Genomic DNA, 23836 nt, shown 5'->3' on the forward strand with positions numbered 1-23836 from the left:
GGCTTTAGCCAAAAAACAACCACACCATTGAGGGTTAAATGCACTTGGTCGCAGCTTGTGCTGGCGCACCACAAGACACAAAATGGCCGCCGATCACCCCAGAAAAATGAGACTGACAAACGGTCTGTGCAGCCTAAAAACAGTGAGCAATTGAGGATCAGCAGCTCAATGATCCACAGCTGCAGATCGATCAGTTAATCAAGTCCTTTGGAGGAGTTAATCTGCCTAATCTCGCCCTACTGTCGCAGCCGCAACCTCTCCCTACGCTAATCAGAGCAGAGTGACGGGCGGCGCTATGTGACTCCAGCTTAAATAGAGGCTGGGTCACATGGTGCTCTGGCCAATCACAGCCATGCCAATAGTAGGCATGGCTGTGATGGCCTCTTGGGGCAAGTAGTATGACGCTTGTTGATTGGCTGCTTTGCAGCCTTTCAAAAAGCGCCAAGAAAGCGTCACAAAAGCGCGAAGAAAGCGACGAACACCGAACCCGAACCCGGACTTTTACGAAAATGTCCGGGTTCGGGTCCGTGTCACGGACACCCCAAAATTCGGTACGAACCCGAACTATACAGTTCGAGTTCGCTCATCCCTACTCATTATGTACCTGGCCAGGGGTAGAGAAGAGGGCTTGGGAATTGGCCCACCGAGAAATTTCCCTGTAAGGTCTATGACAAGTCCACCCCTGATATGGAGCGTAATTATACGCCCATGTAAATCAATCCTTAGGTTAGCTTACTGTCATATTAATCCAAGTTATGCAAAATATGGATGTAGAGGTCAATAATTTGCTTTCAGTACTTACCCAGCCTTGTAAGGGCTCATGTACACGACCGTATGCCCAGCGAGACATACGGTCTGTGAGCGGGCCATATGTCCTGGAGCGATATACATCGTGCGCACGAGAGCGCACAGCATCATAGGTTACTATGATGCTGTGCGCATCGGGCCGCCTGCAGGGCTATTGTCCCTCACTCGTAATATCATATGACTGCAGGACAATAGGCCTGCAGGCGGCCCGATGCGCACAGCATCATAGTAACCTATGATGCTGTGCGCTCCCGGCCGCACGATGTATGTCGCTCCAGGACATATGGCCCGCTCACGGACCGTATGTATGTCTCGGAGTGCATACGGTCGTGTACATGAGCCCTAAATATTACTTTTTGTACTTATGGTCCTGTAATAAAATTAAACAACAGCTTCCATATTTCTCATATATGATCCCTGAAAGTTTTAACATGACAATTAGAGATGAGCGAATTTCATGTTATGAAATTCGTTCACACTTGTTTGTTGGTAAAAGCAGAATTGTGTTATGGATTCCTGCATAACGGAAACGGGACGGATCCGTTTTGCAGGCCATAGACTTCTATTATGACGGAATGAATAACGGAATGCCTCCAAAGGCATTCCGTTATGCATTCCTTCATAGAATTGCGTTATGGTCCGCGGTAACGGAACCCAATTACGCAATTCTGCTTTTACCACCAAACGAAGCGTGAACGAATTTTAACATATGAAATTCGCTCATCTCTAATGACAATCATTTGTCAAGCTGCCAAAGCACTCATGAAGTGTGAACGGGCTGCACAACTACTTAGCAATGGAAGAATCAATGCAAACTCCTCCAGAGCATTGTAAGTTTTACAGTCTCCTTGCAAGCTCTGGTCCTGACGTGAGAGGCGAGGGCGGAAAAGGAGGCAGACATGTGTAATTACGCCCTGATCCGTTAGTCACCCTCCCATGTCAAATTGTTTTTACACCTGTCAAATGATGGTTGTGTCTGCCAGGCTGAGTCAGCGACTCTGTTATTCAGTGGTCCCAAGAACGAGCCATGGGGATTAATATTTTATGATGGCTGCATAGATATTTTATGCCCTCTGCACATCTCGGCTATCTCTACTTGTCAGTTCTACAGCAGATTCTAGTAAATCAGCAGATACTAGGACCCAATAAACTGTAAACCAGGGGAAAACAACAATTCATGAAGAATAATTCATCTCCCAAACAGATGTTTCTTTATTTCTTATGTATGAGGTTATGCATGAGACTATTCCTTAGCTGGCTTTTTGGCCAACATGTATGCTCAGAGGACTTTGTTGTCTGGATCACTGCAGACAAATTACAGGACGGAAGAAGCTTCTGTGACTCTTACTACACATAAATCCCTAATCCCAGTTACATTTACCACTTTAACTATTCTATTCCCAAGTATTATGTAGGTTTAAAAAAAAAAAATTAGGATGTCTTTTTATGGAGGCCAAATGTGAGCCATAAATTCTGAGGAGGACAATTATCTTGATAAAAAATAAGGATAGTAAAGCTACATACTCTTAAAAGCCAAAATGGCACAACAAATGTGCTCTTTGGCTACTGAGAGTGGTGAAACAATTACTGGATGTCTGGACAGACTGCGTAGTGGAAATCATGTGCAGATTAAATGTGCCGAAGGCCCTGAGCTGTTCCTCAAGCTTAGGCCCCTATGAGTAAAAAAAAATATAATACACTGCACAGTTTATACCCAGCCCTAGTGCTAAAGACATGTTAAGATAGATATTGAGTGCCATCAAAAATACAGGAGAATATTGCACTAATAGCTATTAGATCCAGTGATGTCTCCTCTGATGTAGATGTTCTCTTTTCTTATCTTCTAGATTAGGAGCAGACTGCCATGACGACATCTTTCAGCCACGTCTCGTCTCTGCAAGGATTACCCCACAGATATCTTAGGGTCCTCGCTTTTCTATCATCCTCCACCTAGTGCCCCAACAGTGTTATCCTGCTGCTACTCCCAATACTGAGCTCCCCAATGTCCACAAATACTATATTGTAGAGATAACAGTGCCATATAGATAGCCCCCCATAGTAATAGTGCTCCCATAGGTCCCATCAATAGTACATTTCTTCCAAAATGCCTTCATTATTAATAATGTCCCCTACAGTGATAATGCTGCCCAAGAGTGGTCCTGTTAGTAGTAGTGCTGTCCATATTTGCCCACTAATAATAGTGCCCCCACAGTACCCCCAGTAGTTGTTATAATACGTCCCTGGTAATTATGTGCCCTCAGTGGGGGTTATTAAAAAAAAATAGAAAACTAACTTCAGCTCCATGTGTGCGATGAGTTTCCAGGAACCCGGAGCAGGCAGTGCAATGACGTCATTGTGCTGCCTGCGTACTGTCACAGGCAGTCACAATCACATCATCATGGTCACTTCCACCGCTCTACTGCCTCATAGGCTTCAGGCTTAGTGGTCTGAAGCCTATGAGGGTGAATGGTGGGGACCGGAGCCATTGACTCTTGTACCCCAACACTGTATTCATACTGTAGGCAGGGCCCAGAAAAATTGATGGGCATTTTGGACAGCCATGGGCCCCTCAGGAGCTAATCGCCCTATTATAATCCACCATTGGTGGATATGCTGATTTTATTTTGCTCCTTTGTTTATTCAGTTGACAAATGACATTGGGAAGGTGGCAGAATTGATGTAACATCTAGGAGTTCCACAACGAAAGTAACCCACAACAGACAAACACATAGATGGCTGATTAGAATTGGTTTTTCACCTGGTAGAGAGCAATCTGCTTGGTGCCAAGATGTTCTTTAGCAAAGGTGCTTCCCTAAATGTGACTATAGTATAAAAAAATCAGAGACCCTTGTTTTCTCAATAAAAGAGGGAACAAAGGTGGCACCAAACAATCAATTAGGTACACTAGGTTGGTAAAGGGATGAAATATTATTTGGTAGTGAGAATCTTGGTAGTATTGTTATAAGACGGTGATCAGCAACCGGCTGCTGTGAAACTACAACTCCCAGCATGCATACTTACTTGACTGTTCTTGAAACTCCCATAGAAGTGAAAGGAGGATTCTGGGAGTTGTAGTTTCAGAACAGCTGAAGTGCTGGAGGTTGCTGATCCCTGTTATAAGGTATAACCCACAGCTGCTCTTTAGTGAAAAAGATTCGCGTTGGGGAACTCTTCTACTGTATATATGTGCAAAAGATATAGGACTAGATGCTCTAGTTGGGATATGTGTACTGTATCAGGATTGTTACATAGTTACATACTTAATATGGTTGAAAAAAACCCATAAGTCCATCAAGTTCAAACAAGGGATAGGAGGGGACGCGAATCCCAGAAGGAAGTGAGACTCAGATTTCTACACGTTTTCATAAGCATTAATGTTGTTTACTTTTAAGAATTAATCAAAACCCTTTTTAAAACTGTCCACTGTTCCTGTTGTGACCACGACCTGAGGAAGTCTATGCCACAGATTCACAGTTCTTACAGTAAAGAAGCTTCGATGCTTCTGGAGACTGAAGTTTTTCTTCTCCAGTCGGAGGCAGTGCCCCCTTGTCTTTAGAGGGCACTTTACATGGAACAGTTTTTCTCCGTATTTTTTGTATGGCCCATTTATATATTTGTATAGGTTAATCATGTCCCCCCTTAGACGTCTCTTCTCAAGACTAAATAAATTCAATTATTTTAATCTTTCTTCATAACTAAAACCCTCCATGCCCCTTATCAGTTTAGTTGCTCTCCTCTGTACTTTTTCCAGCTGCAGAGCGTCCTTTCTATGGACTGGTGCCCAGAACTGAACTGCATATTCCAGATAAGGCCGCACCAACGCCCCCTGCCCCGCGAGTCCATGCCTCATTTAATGCATGACAATATACTGGTGGCCTTAGAAGCAGCTAATTTAATCTACCATCCACAAGGACACCCAAATCTTTCTCTATGGCCTCATGCACACGACCGTTGTGTGCATCCGTGGCCGTTGTGCCGTTTTCCGTATTTTTTTCGCAGACCCATTGACTTTCAATGGGTCTGTGGAAAAATCGGAAAATGCACCGTTTTGCAGCCGCATCCGTGATCCGTGTTTCCTGTCCGTCAAAAAAATATGACCTGTCCTATTGTTTTGACGGACAACGGTTCACGGACCCATTCAAGTCAATGGGTCCGTGAAAAAACACGGATGCACACAAGATTGGCATCCGCGTCCGTGGTCCGTGGCCGTAGGCTACTTTTACACAGACGGATCCGCAGATCCATCTGCATAAAAGCTTTTTCAGAGCGGAGTTTTCACTTCGTGAAAACTCAGATCCGACAGTATATTCTAACACAGAGGCATTCCCATGGTGATGGGGACGCTTCAGGTTAGAATATACTAAAAGAACTGTGTACATGACTGCCCCCTGCTGCCTGGCAGGTGCTGCCAGGCAGCAGGGGGCAGACCCCCCCTCCCCCCCTGTAGTTAACACATTGGTGGCCAGTGCGGCCGGCCCCCCCTCCCTCCCCTGTAGTTAACTCATTGGTGGCCCGCCCCCCCTCCCTCCCCTGTAGTTAACTCGTTGGTGGCCAGCCCCCCTCCCTCCACTGTAGTTAACTCGTTGGTGGCCAGTGGGCCCTCCCTCCCCCTCCTAATTAAAATCTCCCCCCCTATCATTGGTGGCAGCGGAGAGTACCGATCGGAGTCCCAGTTTAATCGCTGGGGCTCCGATCGGTAACCATGGCAACCAGGACGCTACTGCAGTCCCGGTTGCCATGGTTACTTAGCAATTTGTAGAAGCATTATACTTACCTGCGAGCTGCGATGTCTGTGACCGGCTGGGAGCTCCTCCTACTGGTAAGTGACAGATCATTAAGCAATGCGCCGCACAGACCTGTCACTTACCAGTAGGAGGAGCTCCCGGCCGATCACAGACATCGCAGCTCGCAGGTAAGTATAATGCTTCTACAAATTGCTAAGTAACCATGGCAACCGGGTCTGTAGTAGCGTCCTGGTTGCAATGGTTACCGATCGGAGCCCCAGCGATTAAACTGGGACTCCGATCGGTACTCTCCGCTGCCACCAATGATAGGGGGGGGGGATTTTAATTAGGAGAGGGAGGGAGGGGGGAGGGCCCACTGGCCACCAACGAGTTAACTACAGGGGAGGGAGGGGGGCTGGCCACCAACGAGTTAACTACAGGGGAGGGAGGGGGGACCACTGGCCACCAAAGAGTTAACCACAGGGGAGGGGGGCCCACTGGCTACCAATGAGTTAACTACAGGGGAGGGAGGGGGGCCCACTGGCCACCAATGAGTTAACTACAGGGGAGGGAGGGGGGGCCCACTGGCCACCAATGAGTTAACTACAGGGGAGGCCCACTGGCCACCAATGAGTTAACTACAGGGGGGAGGGGGGGGGCGGCCGCACTGGCCACCAATGAGTTAAAAACAGGGGGGGGGGGTCTGCCCCCTGCTGCATGGCAGCACCTGCCAGGCAGCAGGGGGCAATCATGTACACAGTTATTTTAGTATATTATAACCTGAAGCGTCCCCATCACCATGGGAACGCCTTTGTGTTAGAATATACTGTCGGATCTGAGTTTCACGATCTAACTCATATCCGACAGTATATTCTAACATAGAGGCGTTTCCATGGTGATGGGGACGCTTCAAGTTAAAATATACCATCGGATTGGAGAAAACTCCGATCCGATGGTATGAAAGGGACTCCTGACTTTACATTGAAAGTCAATGGGGGATGGATCCGTTTGCAATTGCACCATATTGTGTCAACGTCAAACGGATCCGTCCCCATTGACTTGCATTGTAATTCAGGACGGATCCGTTTGGCTCCGCACGGCCAGGCGGACACCAAAACGACTTTTTTTTCATGTCTGTGGATCCTCCAAAAATCAAGGAAGACCCACGGACGAAAAAATGGTCACGGATCACGGACCTATGGACCCCGTTTTTGCGGACCGTGAAAAAATACTGTCGTGTGCATGAGGCCTAAAAGTGACTCTCCCAGTGTTACATCCCCTAAGACATATGAAGCACAGAGATTATTACTACCAAGATGCATAACTTTACATTTGAGAACCTCATTTGCCAAGTTGATGCCAAATCACTCAGAGTGTTCAAGTCAGCTTGTAGTATATGGACATCTTCCATAGACTGTACAGTTCTACATAGCTTAGTATCATCTGCAAAAATAGAAATGGTGCTATTAATCTCGTCCTCGATATCATTAATAAATAAATTAAATAATACGAGGACCCAGCACTGAACCTTGGGGTACACCACTTAGAACCTGGGACCATTCTGAATAGGAATCATTGACCACAACTCTCTGGACACGGTTCTTCAGCCAGTTTTCAATCCAATTGCAAACTATACTTTTCAAGCCTATAGACCTTACTTTACTTATTAAGCGTCTATGAGGGACAGTACCAAAAGCCTTTGCAAAAAGTCACATTCTCCTGTATATAGTCCCTTAAGAGTCCTTCAAACATTTTTCCCACAACAGAAGTTAAACTAACTGGTCTATAATTACCTTTGAAGGACCTTGAGCCTTTTTTGAATATGGGCACCACGTTTGCCTTGCGCCAATCACTTGGCACTGTACCAGTACCTAGAGAATCTTAAAAATGATAAACAGGGGCACAGCATGGACTGAACAGAGCTCTTTAACCTCTTAAGGACACAGGGCGTACAGGTACATCCTGATGTCCGAGTCCTTAAGGACACTCGCCCTGTGTATTTCCGATCACCGTCGCGCGGCGGGCGGTGATCGGAACAGAGTGCCTGCTGAAATCAGGATCGCATCCTATTGGCTGGACGGGCGGGGGTTAACTTCCCCCAGCTCTGCTCTCCTCCTCCACACTGCTTCCGTGGAGCCAGGAGAGAGGAGCGTCCGTCCACCTCTGAGCCCAGCACCCACACTTGAGCCACCATAGTGCCATCTGGCACTCAAAAGTTAGCAGGGACAGGTTTGGGGAAAGGTTAGATTAGGCAGGGAGACTGAGGGATAGTTTTAGGGAAAAAAAAATGTAATTTTTTTGGGCTTCACCCTGATTGGGTGTCTGGGGTCTACAGCACACTCAGCTTGCCCCCCTGCCCACCTGCTGACCGCTGATCAGCGAGTTAGAATATTTTTTATTTATTTAAATAAAAAAATGAAAGCCCCAATTTTTATTTTTTTTTAAATATTTTTTTCTGTTCGGTTTATAAGTGAACGTGAACACCCGTTCCCCCACACACACGCACACTAAATAAAGTTTTACACACACGCACACACACACTCCACTATGGCCCACCGAGGACACATACGCCCTTCTTGTCTCTGACTACCAGAGCCCCAGTAAGGCTACATTCACACGTCAGTATTTTCCTATATCCCGATTTTCGGTCCGTTTTTTGCGGATCCGTTGTTCCTGAAAATGTTTCCGTATGTCATCCGTATGTCATCCGTTTTTTGCGGATCCGCAAAAAACGGAAACATGTATAAGGTTCAATAATCAAATAAAGTTGTTTGGATTTCTTTGAAAAAAAATTGAAAAAAAAAATTAAAATAAATTTGTTATGTGTTTCCAGGAACGGATTCCGCAAAAAACGGATGACATACGGAATGACATCCGAATGTCTTCCGTTTTTTGCGGATCCATTGACTTTGTATTGTACCAGGTTCCGAATTTTGCGGACAAGAATAGGACATGTTTTATATTTAAACGGACATGCGGAACGGAACAACGCATTGTGCTGTCCGATTTTTTCCAGGACCCATTGAAAATGAATGGGTCCAGATCTGGTCCTGATCTGTTCCGCAAAAAACGGAACAGATCAGGAAAGAAAAAACGGACGTGTGAATGGACCCTAAGGACGAGGATGACCCCACTTTCCTCTTGCCATCTGCGTCCTCATCATCTAGTAAGGATGAGCCGCCAAGGCGGCAGAGACGCCGCCAGGCGGAGCCAGGGGACCCCCATGCCAGGGACCTTGTGGCCCACACTAGTATGAAATGCCCTGGGACTCATACTAATTTTCCGGCCCACCAGATAAGTCCACCTGAGCCCCCTACCGGTGAACTTGTCTGATGTACCCCAGAGGATTCCTGACTTTGTTGGCCAACTAGGAATCCATATTCGCACAGTGGGCTTCACTGAATATTACTCTTTTAGTTTTTTTTCAGTGACCACTTTGTGAATCTGATGGTGGAGCAAACGAACTTGTTCGCCCAACAGTTCATTGCTCAACATCCGGGCTCTTTTTTGGATAGATCCGGTGTCTAGACTCCGGTCAGTGCAGCCGAGATGAGGACGTTTTGGGGCCTCGTGCTGCACATGGGCCTAGTAAAAAAAAACAGTGTCAGGCATTACTGGAGTAGGCACGTCCTCTACCAGACCCCACTCTACTGTATGGCCATGACACGTTCCCGTTTTGAGACCATTCGGAAATGCCTGCATTGTGCGCAGTACTGGAGGCCATATCTCCAGAAGGATATAGATACTCTAGAGAGAGTTCAGAGAAGAGCTACTAAACTAGTACATGGATTGCAGGATAAAACTTACCAGGAAAGGTTAAAAGACCTTAATATGTATAGCTTGGAAGAAAGAAGAGACCGAGGGGATATGATAGAAACTTTTAAATACATAAAGGGAATCAACTCGGTAAAGGAGGAGAGCATATTTAAAAGAAGAAAAACTACCACAAGAGGACACAGTTTTAAATTAGAGGGGCAAAGGTTTAAAAGTAATATAAGGAAGTATTACTTTACTGAGAGGGTAGTGGATGCATGGAATAGCCTTCCTGCAGAAGTGGTAGCTGCAAATACAGTGAAGGAGTTTAAGCATGCATGGGATAGGCATAAGGCCATCCTTCATATAAGATAGGGCCGGGGCTATTCATAGGATTCAGATATATTGGGCAGACTAGATGGGCCAAATGGTTCTTATCTGCCGACACATTCTATGTTTCTATGTTTCTATGTTTCTATGCAGATAATGCAGCATGTCCCCCCCTCCCCCTCGAGGTGATACTGCCTATGACCGCCTGTACAAAACCAGTCCGGTCATCGATCACTTCGGGACCAAATTTCTGGAGGCCTATGTACCTGGAAGGGAGGTCGCTGTTGATGTTCTCTCATTGCTTTCAAGGGGAGACTCATTTCCCGCCAGTATGTTCCCTCTAAGTGGGCGAGGTATGGCGTGAAGCTGTACAAACTTTGTGAGAGTACCTCAGGGTACACTTACAAGTTTCGTGTGTACGAGGGGCGAGATTCCCATATTGAACGCCCAGAATGTCAACCTACTCTGGGTGTTAGCAGAAAACTTGTATAACCCTTATCTAGCACCCACTGCTAGATAAGGGTTACCACCTGTACGTGGATAACTTTACGCTGTACGCTTGTGGGACCGTGCAGAAAAATCAACACACCCTTTCCTACCCACCCCCTCCAGGTACCTATCCCAGGGGTGAGACCCGTGCTCTTATCAGTGGAAACCTGTTGCTGGTCAGATATAAGCACAAGAGGGATGTCCTTGTACTGTGTAACGGCATCACCCCTGTCCTTGTGCGAGGTACCGAGGCAACAGTCCTCAAGCCCGATTGTATCATGGACTACAATCGGTATATGGGAGGAGTTGATCTCTCTGATCAAGTCCTCAAGCCATATAACGCCATGTGCAAAACCTGGGCATGATACAAAAAAGTTGCGGTCTACTTGGTACAGGTTGCCTAGTACAACTCTTTTGTGCTGTCCCGGAGCGCTGGCAACACAGGAAAATTCCTGCAGTTCTATGAGGCAGTCCGGAGTACCTCGGGAACTGGAGGCGCCTGTATTGTCCCTGGCCAACACTTTCCAGGTGTGGTCCCCCATACTGGAAAGAAGGTACGGTCCCCAAAAAAGTGCAGAGTGTGTCACAGGAGGGGGATACGGAAGGACACCACCACTCAGTGTGACATGTGCCCCGATCATCCGGGCCTCTGCATTGATGGTTGCTTCAGGGAGTACCACACTTCCATGAAGTACTAAATTTATAATCCCCTTCCCCATTTTTAATTCTATTTGGCCACAGAATTTCCCAGAAAAAAATAAAATAAATATGGCTCTTTGGAGACACACAAAAAAAATATTTTTTCAAAGATTTTTTTAAAAAAAAAGTTAACATGTTAGGTATCGCCGCGTCTGTAAGAACCTAAACTATAAAAACACCACATGACCTAACCCCTCAGATGAACACAGTCAAAAAAATAAAGTTAAAACGGTGTAAAAAAAGCTATTTTTTTGTCACCTTACATCACAAAAAGTGTAATAGCAAGCGATCAAAAAGTAATATGCACCCCAAAATAGTGCCAATAAAACCATCCTCTCATCCCGCCAAAAATTAGGCCCTACCTAAGACAATCGGCTAAAAACAAAAACAAAAAAAACTAACTCAGACTATGGAGATACTAAAATGTATTTTTTTTTTATAAAAAGGATATTATAGTGTAAAACCTAAATAAATTAAAAAAAGTAGACATATTAGATATTGTCACGTCCGTAAGCTCTATAAAAATACCACATGACCTAACCCCTCAGATGAACACAGTCAAAAATGGATCCGTTCTGACTTAGACTTTTTTTTTAATGAATAATGCAAATGGATCTGTTATTAATGGATACAAGCTTTTGCATTATTCGTGCGTATCCGTCTGTGCAGATACGAGACGGATCCGCACAAAACGCGAGTGTGAAAGTAGCCTAACTCTACCTTTTCCTTATCTTTAGTGACTAATCCCCCTTTACCATTATTTAGGGGACCTACCTGCTCAGACCTAGTTTTTTTTTAGTATTTATATATTTAAAGGATTTTTGGTGATTTTTTGGGGGATTTGTTCAGCTACCTGCTGTTCGTTTTGTATTTTTGCTAATTTTATCTCCTTTTTACAGATTTTATTAAGCCCTTTGTAATCTTCAAACGCTCCAGCTGACCCCTCAGATTTGAGCCATGGGGGGTTTAATTTTAGCAATTTATACTTGTTACCTAAAGAAATACATTTTGTATTGCAATTACTCAATGTGGATTTAAAGCTCTCCCATTTATCCTCAGTATTATTATGTGACAGTAGCTGCTCCCAGTCTATGCCCTGAAATGCTGCCCTCAACCCAGGGAAATTAGCCTTTTTGAAATTTAGTGTCTTTGCTCTGTCTGACAGAGTTTGCTTCTTATAGTTTAGGGGGAATATAATTATATTGTGGTCACTATTACCTAGTGTTTCCTGAACAGTAGCATTTCCAACAAGCTCTGCATCATTATAGATTACCAGATCTAACAGAGCATCACCCCTAGTGGGAGCTTCTACAAACTGGCCCATAAAGTGGTTCTGCAGAAATTTGAGGAATCTTCTCCCCTTTGCGGTTGAGGCGGAATCATGTCCCCAGTCAATGTCTGGGAAGTTAAAATCTCCCATTATGACCACTGTACCACCCTGTGCAGCCCGCTCGAATTGGTTATACAGTTGCGTTTCTATCTCTGTGATGTTAGGGGGTCTATAGATTACACCAAGTATTATTTTTACAGTGTTTATATCCCTTTGAACTTCCACCCATAACCCGTAAGGTTTCCACATCCTCACCATCCTCACCCACAATTGCCTCTTTCACACTTGTCTTCAGATCACTCCTCACATACAGACACACACCACCTCCTTTTCTATTAACCCTATCTTTCCTAAATAGTGTAAAACCCTCAATATTTACAGCCCAGTCATGCAAAGAATCCAACCATGGTTTAGCCACACCAACTATATGTCACGGATGGTGTTGCAGAAAACTAGAAGACACAAATGAAGATCCGACTGACTTGATCCAAAACTAAGGAACAAGAGGGGAAGCCCTGTAACAGCCCTAGCACTCTCCCTTACTGCTCAGCCTATGCAAAAATCTCAATGGTAGATAATTGCATACCCTCGTCCTGTATGACACCTGAACACCCTATAATAGTGGGGGGACACGACCACAGGCTCCCTACACTAAATACGGAGGGAGTCAGGGTCACCTAGGATCAAGACCACAGGAAAACAGAAATAAAGGACCAGGCTTATCTTGTGGATGAAGCAGTAGCAGCTTCTAGCATCAGCACAGTCCAGAAAGTTGTATAAACCGCAAGGTGAGGGAGTATGGGGAGGGGATATATAGGGAGGCAATCACTGCTAATAGATGACAGCTGGGAGAGGGAGGAGAGATGTCAAAACGAAAGCAAAACAAAAGAAGATCATGCAGGAAGTACTGAAGAACGTCTATCAGAACTTCTCAAAGATCTGGTGGTGACACTATATCTATGTGCTCTTCTAGTACCATAGCCTCCAGCTCCCTCATTTTGCTAGCTAGACTTCTGGCATTTGTGAAAATACATTTTCAATTACTATTACCTGTAAAGTGAATATCCAAGATTTTTGGGTCACCTTGGTTGATGTTTGTATGTAACAGGTTCTTGTTACCTGCAGTTCTATTTTTCATAAGTGTATAGTTCTGCCCAGTCTTCTCCCTACTTCCCTCGCTAACCCCAGCCCCCACTAAATCCCCACTGTCCCCTTCTATATCCCACTCTCTATCTACACTATCTACCCCCTTATTAGTATGATCCCCCACCCTCCCCCCAGATCCTAGTTTAAAAGCTCCACCAGACATCTAAATATTTGTTCCCCCAGAGCAGTTGCACCCTCCCCATTAAGATGCAGCCCATCCCTACTGTAGAGCCTGTAACCGACAGAGAAGTCGGCCCAGTTCTCCATGAACCTAAACCCTTCCTTCCTGCACCAGCTTCTGTGCCACTTATTTAACTCCCTAAGCTCCCGTTGTCTCTCTGGTGACGCTCGTGGCACTGGTAGTATTTCTGAAAACACTACTTAGGAGGTCCTGGACTTGAGCTTTTCTCCTAGTTCCCTAAAATCATTTTTAAGGACCTTCCATCTCCCCCTGACTTTGTCATTGGTGCCAATGTGTACCATGACCGCTGGGTCTTCCCCATTAGGTGGGACAGGACAGCCAATTGAGACGTTTCAGCACATGGACCCCCAACCCTATAAAAGAACCCGATTTGGCAGCCATTTTACATTATGTGTTTTGCCAGTGTAGAGAGAGGTTGCATTTTGGAGCAGGGACAGACTGTTAGAGACACCAAACGCTAGCTAATGGTGCCACAAAAGTCCTTTTAAGGACTGGTATAGGTGTGCTATTGATAGGTGTGATAGGACTGGTATAGGTGTGCTATCGATAGGTGTGATATAAAGGGGTGTGATATACTTATAATATACTTTTTTAACATAGAAATTATATTATAGTGTAGTTGTATTGTGCAGCAGTTGTGTGCGGTTCTGCTGCGACACTGCAGCTAGATAGAGGGACAAATGCTATTGGAGTAACTAATTGCAACGGGTGTGATATACCTGTTGCCCCAAAAAAAACAGCTTGAGGGCTGCAATATACCTTCTTCCACAAAATCCTGATTGAGGGGTGCTATATACCTGTTTCTGCCAAATACTGATTCAGGGGTGTTATATACCTTCTTCCACAAAATACTGATTGAGGGGTGCGATACACCTGCTTCCACAAAATGCTGATTGAGGGGTGCCATATACCTGTTTCCGCCAAATATGATTGAGGGGTACCATATACCTTCTTACATTAAATACTAATTGAGGGGTGCAATTGCTATATACCTTCTTCCACCAAATACTGATTGAGGGCTGCAATACACCTGCTTCCACAAAATACTGATTGAGGGGTGCCATATACCTGTTTCCGCCAAATACTGATTGAGGGGTGCTATATACCTGTTTCCGCCAAATACTGATTGAGGGGTGCCATATACCTTCTTCCACTAAATACTGATTGGGGGGTGCTATTGCTATATACCTTCTTCCACCAAATACTGATTGAGGGCTGCGATACACCTGCTTCCACAAAATACTGATTGAGGGGTGCCATATACCAGTTTCCGCCAAATACTGATTGAGGGGAGCTATATACCTTCTTCCACAAAATACTTATTGAGGGGTGCTATTTCTGTATACCTTCTTCCACCAAATACTGATACTGATTGAGGGGTACCATATACCTGTTTCCGCCAAATACTGATTGAGAGGTGCTATATACCTGTTTCCGCCAAATACTGATTGAGGGGTGCCATATACCTTCTTCCACAAAATACTGATTGAGGGGTGCTATTGCTATATACCTTCTTCCACCAAATACTGATTGAGGGCTGCGATACACCTGCTTCTACAAAATACTGATTGAGGGGTGCCATATACTTGCTTCCGCCAAATACTGATTGAGGGGTGCAATATACCTTCTTCCACAAATACTGCTCCTCTCTATGGACTTAGGCAGAGGGTCATTTAGAAAATGACAGGCAGAGGAAGAGGCAGACCGTTCCGCAGGGATGGTAGGGGTCGGGCAGGTGCACAAGGCTGGAGCCTAAGTGGGAAGTTGGAGAAGGCGTGTGCGATAACTTCAAAGGGCGCACCAGAGTTGGTTGAGTGACCCACTCAGCCTTCCGCTTCTGCACCCTTCTCATCCTCTGTATCTGCACCCTCCTTACTCTCTGCTGTGTGCACCCCCAAAGACACAATCACCACCACAGCCCCTCCACTCAAGTCAGAGGAATTATTTTCCCATCCATTCCCAGACCTTACCGATGCGCAGCCATTCTTGGCATCGGATGAGTAAGAGGAGGTAGCAACGGCCGCCACCCAGCGGTCTGATGACAGTACCCAGATCAGCCCACGGAGGGTGGTCCCCGCTGTTGCTGCCTACTCTGAGATCTCTAATGTCAGTGGTGGTGAAGGTGACTATGATGTCGTGTTGATGGACATCACGTGGGTGCCCACAAGAGAGGAAGAGGAGGGGAGTTCAGAGGGTGAGACGGAGCAGCAGATAGGGAGGAGAGGGAGGAGAAGCAGGCAGAACTCACAGTGCACAGTAGGCAAAAAGCAGACTGCAGATGTATCTGGAGCGAGCCATCCACCATGCACGGTCACATCTTGCGCTCCCAGGACGCCGGCACATGGCTCCTCAGTGTGGGCTTTTTTTAACGTGTCAGCTGCTGATAATAGTGTTGTCATTAGAGATGGCCTTGCGGTTCGCCCGGCGGTCATTTTGCGGCGAACTTTGCGTGTTCGCAATTCGCCGAACATGCGAACATATGGAGAAATTTGTGCCCGCCATATTCTTTTACATTGTGAAGAACTTTGACCCATGACACATCCATCAGGTGGTACAGGACAGCCAATTGAGACATTTCAGCACATGGACATACCCCTTACCTTATAAATAAACCTGATCTGGCCGCCATTTTACATTCAGTGTTTTGCCAGTGTAGGAAGAGGTTGCTGTGTGGAGCAGGGACAGGCTGTTAGGGACACCAAACGCTAGCTAATAGGGCCACAAAAGTCATTTTAAGCACTAGTATAGGTGTGCTATCGATATGTGTGACACACAGAGGGGTGCGATATACTTATAATATACTTTTATAATGAGTCAAAAACACATAGATCTATATAGTGATCACCTGGAAGTCAGGGGCCTAGGGGCTAGGGGCTTACTAGGGCCATTTTTATATAGGGTAAGGTTCCGGACAGGGTCGCTCTTATCAGGGCGGGTGATCTGTGGTTAGGCTATCAGGGCCAGAATAGCACCCCCTGTAGGGCAATATCAGGGATAGTTCTTTGCCCACCCTGTCCTTCAATACCACATCATCATCTAGCCCAGGGATGGATGTTTTTTTGCTTTCCCTCCTGGATTCATCTATGTGCACTGGAACCCCCCGGATTGTGGTAGGACATATGGTTTCTGATTTGGTGCCGCCGAGCACCTGATTTAGTGCCGCCGAGCACTTGTTATTGCCTACCACATCTATGCTTTTTGGTTAACTTTAATAATTTCATTTATTTTCATTTTGAGGGATATCTTTTCCATTCATACGTCCGCAAAATGGGTCCGCATCCGTTCAGCAATTTTGCGGAACGGGTGCAGACCCATTAAGTTTCAACGGGGCCGGAATGTGCTGTCCGCATCCGCGGATCCGCACTTCCGCATCTGTGCTTCCGTTTGCAGACAAGATTAGGCATTTTCTATTATAGTGCCAGCGATGTGCTGTCCACAAATTGCAGAATGCACATTGCCGGTGTCCGTGTTTTGCGGATCCGCAAAACACTTACGGACGTGTGAATGGACCCTGATTACGTTTTATCTTCATGTATATTCTAATGGATTGCCTTCCTTGTACAATGTTATAATATACTTTCTATGTTGGAAAGTATATTATAGTGCATTTGTATTGTGCGGCAGTTGTGTGCGGTTCTGCTGCGATACTGCAGGTATATAGAGGGACAAGCTTTATTGAAACAAATAATTTCTACTGGTGTGATATACCAGTCGTCCTCCCAAAAAACTGATTGAAGCGGGGTGTTATATACCAATATACTTTCTTTATAGTGCATTTGGGTACCGTATAGTGCATTTGCGCATGCGCGTACGCGAAAATTATATTGCCGATATTTTGCATTGAAAAAATGCAGAATACAGCATCTCTCGCAGCAAGGCCTGGAAATGCTGCATACTGACAGCCCTTTTTGTGTTTTTACCAGGGGTCTAAATATGTTGCCACCCAGTACAGGTCATTGACCTTTATGCTTTTTATACAGGGGTCCCTTTTCTAACACTGGAGCATGAAGGTCCCCATTTGCACTAGGTCCTGCATTGGAAGTGGTGGAGCACCCTGGCTCCTGCTCATCACCCAGGAGAATGTCGTCCTCGGTCTCCTCCCCCCAGCCACGGACAACACCAGGGATCCCCAAAAAGTTTAAAGCCTGCTCTTCTTGCTCCTTCTCCTCCTCCCCCCAGCCACCATCCTCCTCTGACTCCTCTTCAGACTCCTGCTAACTTCATTCAGTATTGCGACTTCCTCATCTTCCAGCTCCTGCTCCTCGACAGCTTGATCAATGACACGACGCAATGCATGCTCCAGAAAAAAGACGTAAGGTACGATGTCACTGATGGCGCCCTGGTTGTGACTGACCAGTTTGGTGATCTCATCAAATGGCCACAGAAGTCTGCATGCATCAAGCATGAACAGCCACTGGCGCGGTGAAAAAAAAACAAGCTTCCCAGAACCTGTCCTGCCACAGAGTTCGTACAGGTAGTCATTAACGGCACGTTTCTGCTGGAGCAGCCTATCAAGCATATACAAGGTGGAGTTCCAGCGCGTCGGGCAGTCACAAATCAGACGTCTGACGGGCAAGTGGTGTCGCCACTAAACGTCAGCAAGGCGAGCCATGGCCGTGTAAGATCTTCTAAAATGGCCAGAGATTTTCCTGGCCTGCCGCAAGGCGTCCTGGACCCCGGGGTATTTGGCAACGAATCACTGCACGACTAAGTTCATGACATGTGCCATGCACGGCATGTGTGTCATTTTGCCCTGTTTCAGCGTGCTCAGCAGATTGGCACCGTTGTCGCACACCACTTTACCAACTGTCAAATTGAGCGGGATTAGCCACTGATCGGCCTGTGACCGAAGAGCTGAAAGGAGTGCAGGACCGGTGTGCAGACAGTGAGGTCTAAGCCTCTCTCCAGGTCTGCAAGGCTGCTAAGTGTTTCAAGCTGCTTATTTAGATCCAAGGCCTGGGCTTCCAAATATGCAACATGATTGCATCTAGTGCAAATGTATTCACCCTCGAAAAGCTCTTCAAGGCGCGCATACATTGCAAAGGACACACACTTAGGGCTCATGCACACAAAAGTTGCTTTGGTCCGCATCCGAGCCGCAGCTTTTGCGGCTCACATGCGGACCCATTCACTTCAATGGGGCCGCATCCGTTGCTCCGTTCCGTAGCCCCCCCCAAAAAATGTAACATGTCCTATTCTTGTCTGTTTTGCGGACAAGAATAGGCATTTCTACAATGGGCCGCCCGTTCCGCAAATTGCGGAAGGCACACTGGCGGCTTCCGTTTTTTTGCGGATCCGCGGTTTGCGGACCGCAAAAAACGGAACGGTCGTGTGCATGAGGCCTTAGTAGCATTGTCCATGGATCACATGTTTAAATGGGGATGAAGAGGGGAGCTGCGGTCCTGTCACTCACTGACCGCCCAGCTCCCCGCGCTCCATCATTCAGCCTGCAGGCACAGATCACGCTGCCGTAATGTGTGGGAGGAGCCTGCAGCCTGGGAATCTGCCTGTGCTCCTCCCACACAGTGCTGCAGAGCGATCTGTGTCTGCAGGGGGAGCTGGAACAGGACAAGGTGAGTAGTTACTGTTTTCTTTTTGTTTTATTAACACAGAGGTGGCACAGAGGGCGTTACTTCTATGAAGGGGGCACAATGGGCATTACTACTATAAAGGGGGCACAAAGGGCAATACTACTACGTAGTGGGCCCAGAGGGCATTACTACCACCCACAAAGGGGCCCAGAGAGCATAACTACTATGAAGGGGGAACAATGGGTACTACTGTTAAGGAGGCACAGAGAGCATTACAACTACAAAGGGGGCACAGAGGGCATTAATACTATGAAAGGGTACAATGGGCATTACTACTGTGAAGGGGGTACAGAGCGAATTACTACTACAAAGGGGCATTATGTATCCTTATAATAATTTCCACATTTTAAAATGTTCTCTATCGAACATTATATTTAGATCCTACAGTAAGGGTTAAACTACACATGGATGTTTCAGAAGAGACGTTAGGAAAAACTGAAAAAAAAAGATTATTTTGGGACCTTATTGAATAGACATTTAGAACCTAAGAGGAAATGAGAGTTTACAGCTTAGTTGGGAGTGGAGATAACTGATGGAAATCTTAAATAGTGTCTCAATAAGACCTGGTGATGCTGATGGATGTCACTTCTGCAGCTGGGAGTGACATCCTAAGAAGGAACTGAGACTAAATAAATGCTCCATGGAGTTATCATCCATCGGGCTGGACCTGACACTGGTAAATTCAAGCACGCCCCCTCCTGCAACATGTTTTCTGCTTTCATCATGCAGTCTCTTGGATAATTTGAAGTGTCCTGTACCTTATATATACCGTATGAAGATGTAATGATCATGAAAAAGAAAAGACAATTAATAACAAATGAAATTACTTGGACCAGGACCGTACTGAAAATAACGGGGTCCCATAGTATAAGTTAGAATTGGGTCCCCCTCCCCCCAAAAAAAATCCCTTTAAAGCCAATTCTGAATGTGTTTAATATTAATATTATTATTAACAATAAACTGCCCTCATTCACCTAGATTGTTATTTTCCTTCCGCAATGCTGAGATAGATGATGTCTGATTCAAATTTTTTACATTATTCATGGGATAACCCCTTTAAGTCTGGTTTGCTTTGGGTACTTGGAACAGCAAACCCTGCCCAGCCGGGCACTTGGGAGCTGTTTTTAACTTTTTCTGGACACGGATTAAAGACACAAAGTGCGCACAGATACCGTATGTTTGGAATGTGTTTGCAGTCTTCTGTGGGGCAATGCGGCTAGTTATATAGGTGAAAATGACTCGTCAGATTCCCTTTTAATGGTTTGTCTGGGATTTTAATATTGATGACCTATACTCAGGATAGGTCATCAATATCAGATCTGCGGGTGTCCGACACCCGGAACCCCCACCGATCAGCTGTATGAGGAGAAGGCCTCGCTCTGTGCGAGCCTAGCTTTCCCTTCATTGTTTACCTGCTCGCTGTCAACATTGCAGCAGTGAGTAGGTGTAATTACAAGCCGGCCCATTCACTTCAATGGGACGGCTTGTTCCTATACACGGCTTCTTGTAGTTACACCTGCTTACCGCTGCAATGCCGATTGCGAGCAGGTAAACAATGAAGGGAAGGCTGCGCTCACACGGAGCTGATAGGTAGGGGTGTCAGGTGTCAGAACCCCGCCAATCTGATATTGATAACCTATCCTGAGGATAGGTCATCAATATTAAATCCCGGAAAACCCCTTTAAGTACAGAATTTAGTTTTTTCGGAAAACAGACCGATTTTTACTTTAATTTGAATTCTTCTCATGTTCATTATGTGCATACACAAAGATCGAATATGTTATTTTCATACCCGTTCCCTCTAGAAAACATATTGAAGTTGGCTAAAACAGTCCCACCAGAAACAATAAAGTACTGCCTTCAGTTCCAGTTTATAAAAGTTTAATGTCGAATTTTCAGGGTTAATGTTCTTCATCAGTCACAATAATTTATGACTACAAAAATGAGCGGCCACAAGACAATAATTCAGGTCTCCCGTACTTACAGTTAACATGGCAAACATCAGCTGGCACACGTTGAAGGCATGCCGCCAATTGTGATAGAGAACCATTCGATAATTCTTCCTTACTGTCAGAAGCCACCTGCACAAGGTCTAAAAAACAGAAGGGGCAGGAGGAGCGGTGTCGTTACTGCTGTGTGTGGGGGAAGATCTCATTAGTAGTGTACAAAAAAAAAAACATGTTACACAGAAGAGGTCGCACAGCAGATGTTTACCTCATAATCAATTTTAAACTTCTGGACCATCCCCAGTTCCATAAACATTCTCAGCGCTGCCGTAATCATCTCATCGACGTCCAAGGAGAAGTCATCAAAATGGATGTCATCGATAGAAAGTTCTGACACCAAAGGGATGTTGGCTGCCTTGAATGATAGAGAACACAGTTATATTTAACTATATTTCGCTGTTATGTCCATTTAATTTTCATTTCGTGTATTTTCCATGAATGATATTTTGATCTAGGCAACCAATGTTTCCAAAAAATATTTCAGGGCTAGAGCAAAAATTATGTTATAGAGGTATTATTAATTTATACTACATAGAAAAACATATATAAGATAATTATATGTTGAAGCACCATATTCTCTGCTCAGTGTTGGACTGGGATTACTTGGGCCCACCAAAAGAAATTATTCTCCAGGCAACTCAGTATTGGGCCCCCACCTCCGGACAAATATAAAGTACAATTTTTATAACTAATTACAGTTGCAAGAAAAAGTATGTGAACCCTTTGGAATGATATGGATTTCTGCACAAATTGGTCATAAAATGTGATCTGATCTTGATCTAAGTCACAACAATAGACAATCACAGTCTGCTTAAAGGGACTCTGTCACCACTTTCTAACCCCCACTTTTAAAACTATAGTTCTGTTCATGGAGCCCCTGTGATTTCAATGGTGTTGTTATATGCGAAATCCGCAGGCTCGTTTTGATAAAAAAAACTTTTATCTAACCTGTCACTCATGAGGATAAGGTGCCCAGGGCGTTTCTCCCGGTCTGAACATGCCGCCGCCGCCGCTGCCGTTGGTGCCCAGCTCCTCCTCTGATCCTTTCAGCGCCGCCTGAATGTGAAGAAATACGCCTCCGGCTCTCCCTCAGTCCCCCCTCCTTTTCTAAAATTTCGCGCGTGCGCACAGGCCTGTGCCTGATGCGCCCGTGCAGACTTTTCGATTCAGCCTCATTGAGCGAAGTGCGCATGCGCATGCGCACTTCGCTCAACCTCCCGATAACGCGAACACTGCTGCACGCGCGGGATCTTAGAAAAGAAGGAGGGGGGACTGAGGGAGAGCCGGAGGCGTATTTCTTCACATTCAGGCGGCGCTAATTCAAGGCAGAGGAGGAGCTGGGCACCAACGGCGGCGGCGGGCGGCATGTTCAGACCAGGAGAAAGGCCCTGGGCACCTTATCCTCATGAGTGACAGGTTAGATAAAAGTTTTTTTTATCAAAACGAGCCTGCGGATTTCGCATATAACAACACCATTGAAATCACAGGGGCTCCATGGACAGAACTATAGTTTTAAAAGTGGGGGTTAGAAAGTGGTGACAGAGTCCCTTTAAACTAATAACACACAAAGAATTAAATGTTACCATGTTTTTATTGAGCACACCATGTAAACATTCACAGTGCAGGTAGAAAAAGTATGTGAACCCTTGGATTTTATAACTGGTTGAACCTCCTTTGGCAGCAATAACTTCAACCAAACGTTTCCTGTAGTTGCAGATCAGACGTGCACAACGTTCAGGAGTAATTCTTGACCATTCCTCTTTACAGAACTGTTTCAGTTCAGCAATATTCTTGGGATGTCTGGTGTGAATCGCTTTCTTGAGGTCATGCCACAGCATCTCAAATCGGGTTGAGGTCAGGACTCTGACTAGGCCACTCCAGAAGGCGTATTTTCTTCTGTTTAAGCCATTCTGTTGTTGATTTACTTCTATGCTTTGGGTCGTTGTCCTGTTGCAACACCCATCTTCTGTTGAGCTTCAGCTGGTGGACAGATGGCCTTAAGTTCTCCTGCAAAATGTCTTGATAAACTTGGGAATTCATTTTTCCTTCGATGATAGCAATCCGTCCAGGCCATGAGGCAGCAAACCAGCCCCAAACCATGATGCCCCCACCACCATACTTCACAGTTGGGATGAAGTTTTGATGTTGGTGTGCTGTGCCTCTTTTTCTCCACACATAGTGTTGTGTGTTTCTACCAAACAACTCAACTTTGGTTTCATCTGTCCACAGAATATTTTGCCAGTACTGCTGTGGAACATCCAGGTGCTCTTGTGCAAACTGTAAACGTGCAGCAATGCTTTTTTGGACAGCAGTGACTTCCTCTGTGGTATCCTCCCATGAAATCCATTCTTGTTTAGTGTTTTACGTATCGTAGATTCGCTAACAGGGATGTTAGCATATGCCAGAGACTTTTGTAAGTCTTTAGCTGACACTCTAGGATTCTTCTTCACCTCATTGAGCAGTCTGTGCTGTGCTCTTGCAGTCATCTTTACAGGACGGCCACTCCTAGGGAGAGTAGCAGCAGTGCTGAACTTTCTCCATTTATAGACAATTTGTCTTACCGTGGACTGATGAACAGCAAGGCTTTTGGAGATACTTTTATAACCCTTTCCAGCTTTATGCAAGTCAACAATTCTTATTCGTAGGTCTTCTGAGAGCTTTTTTGTGCGAGGCATCATTCACATCAGGCAATGCTTCTTGTGAAAAGCAAACCCAGAACTGGTGTGTGTTTTTTATAGGGCAGGGCAGCTGTAACCAAC

The 23836-nt window shown here is 45.5% G+C and overlaps 1 protein-coding gene across 1 annotated transcript in view; it reads right to left on the reverse strand.

Annotated features, from left to right (window-relative positions):
• PDE11A (phosphodiesterase 11A) overlaps window positions 1-23836 on the reverse strand; it is a 673054-nt gene that overhangs the window by 142000 nt on the left and 507218 nt on the right. The window contains exons 11-12 of the mRNA XM_044304393.1: window positions 21286-21432; window positions 21056-21163 (exon numbers count right to left, since the gene is read on the reverse strand). Of these exons, the coding sequence (XP_044160328.1) occupies window positions 21056-21163; window positions 21286-21432 (255 nt within the window). The remainder of the gene's footprint in view (window positions 1-21055; window positions 21164-21285; window positions 21433-23836) is intronic.

This window comes from Bufo gargarizans, chromosome 8 (genome assembly GCF_014858855.1).
Source record: "Bufo gargarizans isolate SCDJY-AF-19 chromosome 8, ASM1485885v1, whole genome shotgun sequence".
Classification (NCBI taxonomy): Eukaryota; Metazoa; Chordata; class Amphibia; order Anura; family Bufonidae; genus Bufo; species Bufo gargarizans.